This window comes from Ranitomeya imitator, chromosome 6 (genome assembly GCF_032444005.1).
Source record: "Ranitomeya imitator isolate aRanImi1 chromosome 6, aRanImi1.pri, whole genome shotgun sequence".
Classification (NCBI taxonomy): domain Eukaryota; kingdom Metazoa; phylum Chordata; class Amphibia; order Anura; family Dendrobatidae; genus Ranitomeya; species Ranitomeya imitator.
In genome coordinates, this window is record NC_091287.1 from 528171768 (window position 1) to 528182681 (window position 10914).

Genomic DNA, 10914 nt, shown 5'->3' on the forward strand with positions numbered 1-10914 from the left:
CTTTTAAACTGGAAATGCCCTTTAAAATCTCCTCTGAAGATCTTAACGTAACTTCATTATTGGTATTTCAACTAAATTATAAAAAAAAATAAAGTTTTTATTACTTCAAATGTTATAGTCTATCTGACTACACTTCCCAGAAATCTCTTCAAGTCAGTACGGCTCATAAACTGCCCCAGGGAATCATGGGAGATGTAGTTGTTACTTTGTATCAAAGTTCCATGGCTCCGCCCACTTCAGTGATACAATGTTTCCAGGCATTCTGCTTCCCCGCCCCCGCTGTCAGAGGTCGGTGGTCACCGGAGGGGAGGACAGGACACCGGGGAGCAGTGAATGGGCGGTGATGGCTGCGGAGGTCACACAACAGGTGGGGGCGATACTTGCATTTCAGTAACCTGCTATACAGTTGTACTATGTGACGTTATATGCCGTCGATATGACCTCTACCCTTTTTAGTAATGTCAAAGAAAGAGGAAGGATCCAAACCCCTGCACCCGACAGCGGCTGAGCAGCTGGTGAAGTGTTACGGGGCAGATCATTCCGGAAAACCCCGAAAGACGGAAACGAAACATGTGATAAGTTGCACGTACAGGTGAGTGCAGGGCGGCGTATGTATACAGGTGAGTGCTAGGCGGTGTGTGTATACAGGTGAGTGTGGGGCGGTGTATGTATACAGGTGAGTGCGGGGTGGTGTATGTATACAGGTGAGTGAGGGGCGGTGTATGTATACAGGTGAGTGCGAGGCGGTGTATGTATACAGGTGAGTGAGGGGCGGTGTATGTATACAGGTGAGTGCGGGGCGGTGTATGTATACAGGTGAGTGAGGGGCGGTGTATGTATACAGGTGAGTGTGGGGCGGTGTATGTATACAGGTGAGTGTGGGGCGGTGTGTGTATATAGGTGAGTGCGGGGTGGTGTGTGTATACAGGTGAGTGTGGGGCGGTGTGTGTATACAGGTGAGTGCTAGGCGGTGTGTGTATACAGGTGAGTGAGGGGCGGTGTATGTATACAGGTGAGTGCTAGGCGGTGTATGTATACAGGTGAGTGAGGGGCGGTGTATGTATACAGGTGAGTGCGGGGCGGTGTATGTATACAGGTGAGTGCGGGGCGGTGTATGTATACAGGTGAGTGAGGGGCGGTGTATGTATACAGGTGAGTGCTAGGCGGTGTGTGTATACAGGTGAGTGAGGGGCGGTGTATGTATACAGGTGAGTGCGAGGCGGTGTATGTATACAGGTGAGTGAGGGGCGGTGTGTGTATACAGGTGAGTGCGGGGCGGTGTATGTATACAGGTGAGTGTGGGGCGGTGTATGTATACAGGTGAGTGAGGGGCGGTGTATGTATACAGGTGAGTGCGGGGCGGTGTATGTATACAGGTGAGTGTGGGGCGGTGTATGTATACAGGTGAGTGAGGGGCGGTGTATGTATACAGGTGAGTGTGGGGCGGTGTATGTATACAGGTGAGTGTGGGGCGGTGTGTGTATATAGGTGAGTGCGGGGTGGTGTGTGTATACAGGTGAGTGTGGGGCGGTGTGTGTATACAGGTGAGTGCTAGGCGGTGTGTGTATACAGGTGAGTACTAGGCGGTGTGTGTATACAGGTGAGTGCTAGGCGGTGTGTGTATACAGGTGAGTGTGGGGCGGTGTATGTATACAGGTGAGTGCGAGGCGGTGTATGTATACAGGTGAGTGAGGGGCGGTGTATGTATACAGGTGAGTGCGGGGCGGTGTGTGTATACAGGTGAGTGTGGGGCGGTGTATGTATACAGGTGAGTGCGGGGCGGTGTATGTATACAGGTGAGTGCTAGGCGGTGTATGTATACAGGTGAGTGAGGGGCGGTGTATGTATACAGGTGAGTGCGGGGCGGTGTATGTATACAGGTGAGTGCGGGGCGGTGTATGTATACAGGTGAGTGCGAGGCGGTGTATGTATACAGGTGAGTGAGGGGCGGTGTGTGTATACAGGTGAGTGCAGGGCGGCGTATGTATACAGGTGAGTGCGGGGCGGTGTGTGTATACAGGTGAGTGTGGGGCGGTGTATGTATACAGGTGAGTGCGGGGCGGTGTATGTATACAGGTGAGTGCTAGGCGGTGTGTGTATACAGGTGAGTGTGGGGCGGTGTATGTATACAGGTGAGTGCGGGGCGGCGTATGTATACAGGTGAGTGCTAGGCGGTGTGTGTATACAGGTGAGTGCTAGGCGGTGTGTGTATACAGGTGAGTGAGGGGCGGTGTATGTATACAGGTGAGTGAGGGGCGGTGTATGTATACAGGTGAGTGCGGGGCGGTGTGTGTATACAGGTGAGTGTGGGGCGGTGTATGTATACAGGTGAGTGCGGGGCGGTGTATGTATACAGGTGAGTGCGGGGCGGTGTATGTATACAGGTGAGTGCTAGGCGGTGTATGTATACAGGTGAGTGAGGGGCGGTGTATGTATACAGGTGAGTGCGGGGCGGTGTATGTATACAGGTGAGTGCGGGGCGGTGTATGTATACAGGTGAGTGCGAGGCGGTGTATGTATACAGGTGAGTGAGGGGCGGTGTATGTATACAGGTGAGTGCGGGGCGGTGTGTGTATACAGGTGAGTGTGGGGCGGTGTATGTATACAGGTGAGTGCGGGGCGGTGTATGTATACAGGTGAGTGCTAGGCGGTGTGTGTATACAGGTGAGTGTGGGGCGGTGTATGTATACAGGTGAGTGCGGGGCGGCGTATGTATACAGGTGAGTGCTAGGCGGTGTGTGTATACAGGTGAGTGCTAGGCGGTGTGTGTATACAGGTGAGTGTGGGGCGGTGTATGTATACAGGTGAGTGCGGGGCGGTGTATGTATACAGGTGAGTGCTAGGCGGTGTGTGTATACAGGTGAGTGCGAGGCGGTGTGTGTATACAGGTGAGTGTGGGGCGGTGTATGTATACAGGTGAGTGCTAGGCGGTGTGTGTATACAGGTGAGTGCGAGGCGGTGTGTGTATACAGGTGAGTGTGGGGCGGTGTATGTATACAGGTGAGTGCGGGGTGGTGTATGTATACAGGTGAGTGAGGGGCGGTGTATGTATACAGGTGAGTGCGGGGCGGTGTGTGTATACAGGTGAGTGTGGGGCGGTGTATGTATACAGGTGAGTGCGGGGCGGTGTATGTATACAGGTGAGTGCGGGGCGGTGTGTGTATACAGGTGAGTGTGGGGCGGTGTATGTATACAGGTGAGTGCGGGGCGGTGTGTGTATACAGGTGAGTGAGGGGCGGTGTGTGTATACAGGTGAGTGCGGGGCGGTGTATGTGTACAGGAGAGTGCGGGGCGGTGTGTGTATACAGGTGAGTGCGGGGTGGTGTATGTATACAGATGAGTGCGGGGCGGTGTATGCGTACAGGTGAGTGTGGGGAGGTGTATGTATACAGGTGAGTGCTAGGCGGTGTATGTATACAGGTGAGTGCGGGGCGGTGTATGTATACAGGTGAGTGCGGGGCGGTGTATATATACAGGTGAGTGTGGGGCGGTGTGTGTATACAGGTGAGTGCGGGGTGGTGTATGTATACAGGCGAGAGCGGGGCGGTGTATGCGTACAGGTGAGAGCGGGGCGATGTATGCGTACAGGTGAGAGCGGGGCGATGTATGCGTACAGGTGAGAGCGGGGCGGTGTATGTATACAGGTGAGTGCGGGGCGGTGTATGTATACAGGTGAGTGCGGGGCGGTGTATGCTTACAGGCGAGAGCGGGGCGGTGTATGAGTATAGGTGAGAGTGGGGCGGTGTATGCGTACAGGCGAGTGCGGGGTGGTGTATGCGTACAGGCGAGAGCGGGGCGGTATATGCATACAGGCGAGTGCGGGGCAGTGTATGCGTACAGGTGAGAGTGGGGCGGTATATGTGTACAGGTGAGAGTGGGGCGGTGTATGCGTACAGGTGAGAGTGGGGCGGTGTATGCGTACAGGCGAGTGCGGGGCGGTGTATGCGTACAGGCGAGAGCGGGGCGGTGTATGCGTACAGGTGAGTGCGGGGCGGTGTATGCGTACAGGTGAGAGCGGGGCGGTGTATGCGTACAGGCGAGTGCGGGGCGATGTATGCGTACAGGTGAGAGTAGGGTGGTGTATGCGTACAGGCGAGTGTGAGGCGGTGTATGCGTACAGGTGAGAGCGGGGCGATGTATGCGTACAGGTGAGAGCGGGGCGGTGTATGTATACAGGTGAGTGCGGGGCGGTGTATGCTTACAGGCGAGAGCGGGGCGGTGTATGCGTATAGGTGAGAGCGGGGCGGTGTATGTATACAGGTGAGTGCGGGGCGGTGTATGCTTACAGGTGAGTGCGGGGCGGTGTATGTGTACAGGCGAGTGCGGGGCGGAGTGTTGGGAACAGGTGTGAGCGGGGAGGTGTATGTATACAGGTGAGTGCGGGGCGGTGTATGCTTACAGGTGAGTGCGGGGCGGTGTATGTGTACAGGCGAGTGCAGGGCGGTGTATTCGTACAGGCGAGTGCGGGGCGGTGTATGCGTACAGGCGAGTGCGGTGCGGTGTATGCGTACAGGTGAGAGCGGGGCGGTGTATGCGTACAGGCGAGTGCGGGGCGGTGTATGCGTACAGGTGAGAGTGGGGCGGTGTATGCGTACAGGCGAGTGCGGGGCGGTGTATGCTTACAGGCGAGAGCGGGGCGGTGTATGCGTATAGGTGAGAGCGGGGCAGTGTATGTGTACAGGCGAGTGCGGGGCGGTGTATGTGTACAGGTGAGAGCGGGGCGGTGTATGTATACAGGTGAGTGCGGGGCGGTTGTTATGATCTGGTGGTTTAGGAACAACATGAGACAAGCTCTGAAGGAGGTGGTATCTGTACGGACTGCAAACCCTGAACCTAGCAGCGCAACTAAAAATAGCCGTGGGGGGTACCTGACGCTCCCTAGACCCCTCGGCACAGCCTAATCCCCAAAGGATAGACAGCCCCCCACAAATATTGACGGTGAGAGGAGGGGAAAATAACATACGCAGAAATGAAATCAGATTTTAGCATAGGAGGCCAGTCTAGCTTGATAGATAGGACAGGAAAGGATACTGTGCGGTCAGTATAAAAACTACAAAACAATCCACACAGAGTTTACAAAAATCTCCACACCTGACTAAAGGTGTGGAGGGTAAATCTGCTTCCCAGAGCTTCCAGCTAGCAGAAAAAATCCATAATGACAAGCTGGACAAATATAGAATGCACAGAACAATAAGTCCACAACATGTGGACTGAAAAGAGCAAAGCCAGAACTTATCTTTGCAGAACTGGTCAGGAAACCAGGAGAATCCAAGCAGAGATGTGAATCCAGCCAGGAAACATTGACAAGTGGCACAGGCTGAAGAAAGAGCCAGACTTAAATAGCAGAGCAGAAGAGACGATAAGTGGAGGCAGCTGATGACAGCTAACTCCAAGGAGCAGCCATACCACTAGAAACCACAAGAGGGAGCCCAAGAGCAGAACTCACAAAAGTGCCACTTACAACCACCGGAGGGAGCCCAAGAGTGGAATTCACAACAGGCGGTGTATGCTTACAGGTGAGTGCGGGGCGGTGTATGTGTACAGGCGAGTGCGGGGCGGTGTATTCGTACAGGCGAGTGCGGGGCGGTGTATGCGTACAGGCGAGTGCGGGGCGGTGTACGCGTACAGGCGGGTGCGGGGCGGTTTATGTGTACAGGCGAGAGCGGGGCGGTGTATGCGTACAGGTGAGAGTGGGGCGGTGTATGCGTACAGGTGAGAGTGGGGCGGTGTATGCGTACTGGCGAGTGCGGGGCGGTGTATGCGTACAGGTGAGAGCGGGGCCGTGTATGCGTACAGGCGAGTGCGGGGCGGTGTATGCGTACATGTGAGTGCGGGGCGGTGTATGCGTACAGGTGAGTGCGGGGCGGTGTATGCGTACAGGTGAGAGCGGGGCGGTGTATGCGTACAGGTGAGAGCGGGGCGGTGTATGCGTACAGGCGAGTGCGGGGCGGTGTATGCGTACAGGCGAGAGCGGGGCGGTGTATGCGTACAGGCGAGTGCGGGGCGGTGTATGCGTACAGGTGAGAGCGGGGCGGTGTATGCGTACAGGTGAGAGCGGGGCGGTGTATGCGTACAGGTGAGAGCGGGGCGGTGTATGCGTACAGGTGAGAGCGGGGCGGTGTATGCGTACAGGTGAGAGCGGGGCAGTGTATGCGTACAGGAGAGTGCGGGGCGGTGTATGCGTACAGGAGAGTGCGGGGCGGTGTATGCGTACAGGTGAGAGCGGGGCGGTGTATGCGTACAGGAGAGTGCGGGGTGGTGTATGCGTACAGGTGAGAGCGGGGCGGTGTATGCGTACAGGCGAGTGCGGGGCGGTGTATGCGTACAGGTGAGAGCGGGGCGGTGTATGCGTACAGGCGAGTGCGGGGCGGTGTATGCGTACAGGCGAGTGCGGGGCGGTGTATGCGTACAGTTGAGAGCGGGGCGGTATACGCGTACAGATGAGTGATCGCCCCCTATGGATCATATATGACCTGGGACACTATGGGGGGATTTAGAAAAAGAGCTGCAGAAGTCACATAACCCACGTGACAGGTGATAAACGTCTGGTCGACGGGACCCCCACAGACCCCTGTGTGATCAGAGTGGGTGCCCACTGCCTAATTCGCTGACAGTCCCATAGATGTAAATGGAGCGGTGGGCCCATTCATACAGGGGAATCTGGGACCTCTGATTTTAGGGGTCTTTCAGTGTCCAACTGGCAGGAACAATCCCAGTTGGACCTCTTTTACTTTTCATTTTCCCTCCTTGCCTGCCAAGAGCTAGTAATTTTTTATTTTTCAGCCAATAAAGCTGTATGGGGGCTTGTTTTTTTGCAGAACGAGATGTAGGGCCCAAACTTGTGTTTCGCCTTTAGCTTCTTCAGGGGAAATCCCATGAAGTAGTTGAACTTGCAGTGTGTGTTGGAGGGCTCTTCTGCCACTTGTTACAACCTGGTTTCTAGACTACTTCTTTTAATATAAAGCCCCCCTCATATGAGGTTTACAGAACATTATGATTTGTGCATGATTTGCTGTGTGCCTGTGCTACTGCGCCTTAGAACTCTCATGGGAGATTTGGCACGTATATTCAATTTTGGAATAACTTATTTATTTACCACTTGGTTGTGATTAGGTTTATTAATTTATTCTATTTTGCTTATGTATCACATTAGTGTATTGGACCGTCAGGTATTTAGCCCTGTGTTATATCGGCCTTCTTTATATCATGTTCTCATCTGTGGTTTTCTATACTTAAAGGGGTTGTCCGAGACTTTAACACTAATGGCCTATTCTCATGATAGGTCTTTAATGTCTGATTAGCTCTCTTGGTGCCACCCTGCAGCCGTCCTATGATGATCTTCTACCCTGCCTTCTAGTGACTCCAGCACCCTGAGCCATTTGTCTATATCCCGGCATCTAGAACAACGCCTCCGACCCCAGAGCTGTGCTGCGTGCCGAGCCTGCGTGTCCTCTAGTCTTACTAACTCCACACCGCTGGAAGTTCTTAACATGCAACCGTTGCTCCAGACACACCGCCTTCCCTACCACTGTGCAAAAAGCAACAAAGAGAGTCCGAAAGCAAGAAACAAAACTAGGATGCGGAGCCAGGTTGCCATTTTGCTGCAGGTAAATTGTGAACGATCAACAGCTTAAAGGGAATCTATCACTAGGTTTTTTTGCCACACAATCTGAGAACAGCGTAATATAGGGGCAGATATACTGATTCAAGTGATGTGTTACTTTCTAGGCTGCGTGCTGTAGCTTTTATAAAATCACAGTTTTATCAGCAGGAGATTATCACTAGAGGACTAGTAAACCTGCTGCCTTGTAGTCCAGCCACGCCCCCAGCACTGATTGGCTGCTTCCCGTCTGCACTTTGCATACGGAGAAAGGGAGAAAGCAGCCAATCAGTGGTGTGGGCGGAGTTATAGTTCAAAGAACTGGTAGGTATGCAGCTGAGAAATCATAGATGAAAAATGCAGCAAGCAGCCCAGTAAGTAACACATCGCTGGAATCAGGGTCTCTGCCCCTACAACATGCTGCTCTCAAATAGGGTAGCAAAAACCTGGTGACAAATTTCTTTTTAAAGGTAATTTCTTATATATGTAATGTGAATTCTGTACATTAAATGTATTTAGTGGGATAATTCTTAAAAAAAATAAAACCTCCATACAGGACTTTAGACATAGGCATTGCATTCCTGAATACTTTGTACAAGCAGGGTAGCTGGATGTGTGTGTGATTTATGGCAGCTGCAATGAATGGACATTAATGGAAAGGAAAGTGTTAAACCAGTATCAAGTGATGGAGTACAGGTCCTACTTCAGAGATCAGGGAGTGACATGGGAGCACAGAATATCTGTGTGTCTAATATAAGTGTTACTATCCTGCCTTATCTAGACCTCCAGAGGATGTTATTACAACCCCTGACCATATAATAGTAATGAGATGACTCTGCTGACTCTGTCCCAGTCTACACAGCAAAGCTGAAATATGATTTGTGGTAAGAAAAGTTGTCATCTCATTGTGTATGCTCCAGGCCAAGTGTCAAAACTGGAATATTTATACCCAAATTAATTTTTTATGTTTTTAACCCAAATGTCATACAAACATAAAAATAAATAGATTAATCAAAATGTAATAAAATATATAATTTATTTTCTGACGTAAATGATTATGTTCTCTTTCAGCTTCCGCATTGCAAAAATCTGGTTTCATGTAACGGTAAGAGGTCTGGCAGCGATCGGGGCCTTACTTCATCTGGTAGCTCCAGGTTGTCAGGTAAAATCACAGGTTTTCAGAACCTGAAATTTAAAGCCCAATGTAGAATCGGTAACAGCGCCTCGCCCCTTTAACACCGGTGTCTTCTCATGTACCGGAGAAGCCATTGGGCCCCTCAGACACTCGGTTTGGAGCCAGTTATGTCTTCAGCACCGTTTTCGTTACGATCCTGTGTTTTCTGAATTACTATTCTTTTTCTGTCTAGAAGAGCAGGTGCCCTCCTTGCCTTGTCTGCCCACGCTACCTCAGACTGGTCTTCAACCTACACGTACTGGTAACACTGGTGATGGATATAACACCACGTATCATCCAGATCCAGAACTAAGACAATGGATTGCAGAGTTTGGAGGTGACGAACAAGCGGCTTTTATGGCCCGAGGACTTCAGAAGTTGCAGCTGGCGTATGAGACGGGCAGAGCGGAGATGAACCAATCAACTCAATGTAAACCTGCCACGGAGCGCTAGTATCAGACTCATCCCCCCTACCGTAAACGGACTCCTTCTTACAATATGAATGGTGTATCTTTATACTATCCCATCTCAAGGCTTCATAAAGGGAATGTATCACCATAAAAAGCCTATTAGTTAAAGGGAAGCTGTCACTTTGGAAAACACTAGTTACATGCAGATAATGGGTGAATCAGCAGGAAAATAGCGACACAATGCTGCCTGACCGCCTTACTAAAAGTGCGGCTACCAGGAGAAAATATAAACTTTTTCCCTGTGAACCGCCGGCTTTCAGTCATGGAGGTGTGTACAGAGTGCCCGCCCCCATGACTGAAAGCCAGCAGCTTATAGGAGACATAAGGTTAATTTTCTCCCAGTAGCCGCACTTTCAGTAAGGCAGCTGGGCAGCATTGTAATGTTATAAACGTGCAGATACATATTTCTGCGTTTTCCAAGGAGACAGGTCTCCTTTTAGAAAATTTTTATTTTAAAGAGGTTGTCCACTAGCTTCATATTGCTTACATATTTATTACTATCAGATTGGTGGGGGCCTCCCTACTGATGGGCTGTTACCAGCTTCAGCCGACACCGGATGTAAACGGTCATGGAATTCTAGAATGTTAGAGTTGGAAGGGACCCCCGGGGTCATCGTGTCCAGACCCCCCGCTCAATGCAGGATTCACTAACCCATCTCAGACAGATGTCTGTCCAGCCTCTGTGTGAAGACCTCCATTGATGGAGAACTCACCAACTCCCATGAGAGTCTTTGTAGGGGGCTGAACTGCAGTTCTGGGCAATGACCACTAATCAGTGTACGGAGCTTAATAACAGACGATCAGAAGGGATTGACAGATGCCAGGCCTCCACCCAACTGATATTGATGACTTATTAACAGATTGCTGAGAGTCTAATGATCCTGAAAGCCTTGAAATGCCCCATTGAATTGGAGAGGTAGCCACAGCACCGCTCTAATCATAGTGTATGAGACTTCTGGACATAGTGAAGGACAGCGCGTGGCCATCTCTGACAGTCCCATAGACAATGAATGGAGCATGTGCGGCCACTGATCCACTCCAACAGGGCATTTTGGAGCCAATTAGTCGGTCCCCGAGGACGGACACCCGCCAATCAGAAAGTTATCACCTAACCTCTTGACAGGCACTAACTTACTAATCCCTTTAAACCTATTTCTGTGCAGTCTTTTATTTTTCATGTTATTATTTATATTAAAAAACAATATTGAAATATTGTACTGATTTCTGAGCCTCCTAATAATGAAACTTGCATAACTCGCAACTGTCTCGGATTCAGTGGAACTGTCCCGATTTGCACATGGGTTAAGCAACATAGCTAATCAGGAGAACTACATTACATTTCTGACTGGAGTTACAACTAAACTTTATCATAAATACAATGTTCACTTTTAATACTTGGTAGAGAATCCTTTGCAGACAATGACTGCCTGAAGTATGGACGCCACTAAACTCTGGGTTCCTTCCTTTGTGATGCTTTGTCGGGACTTTACTGCAGCTGACTTCAGTTGTTGCTTGTTTGTAGATCTTTCTGCCTTCAAAAAGGTATTCGTGTCTCCAAGGTCCTATCCCAATATGTAGTAGATGTAATAATATTCGTAAATACCTCCAATTGGAAAAGTAGTATAGTTCGTCTGATTAGCTATGTCTCTTCCTCTGTGTGCAGGACATTG

At 50.9% G+C, this 10914-nt stretch overlaps 1 protein-coding gene across 1 annotated transcript; it reads left to right on the forward strand.

Moving 5' to 3' along the window:
• The first annotated feature begins 245 nt into the window (after window positions 1–245).
• LOC138643098 (uncharacterized) lies at window positions 246–10459 on the forward strand. The gene is made up of 5 exons (XM_069731844.1): window positions 246–367; window positions 457–592; window positions 7358–7607; window positions 8672–8762; window positions 8968–10459. Exons 1-5 carry the CDS (start codon window positions 334–336, stop codon window positions 9225–9227), a joined length of 771 nt encoding a protein of 256 aa, XP_069587945.1. The 5' UTR covers window positions 246–333; the 3' UTR covers window positions 9228–10459.
• Window positions 10460–10914: the final 455 nt, after the last annotated feature.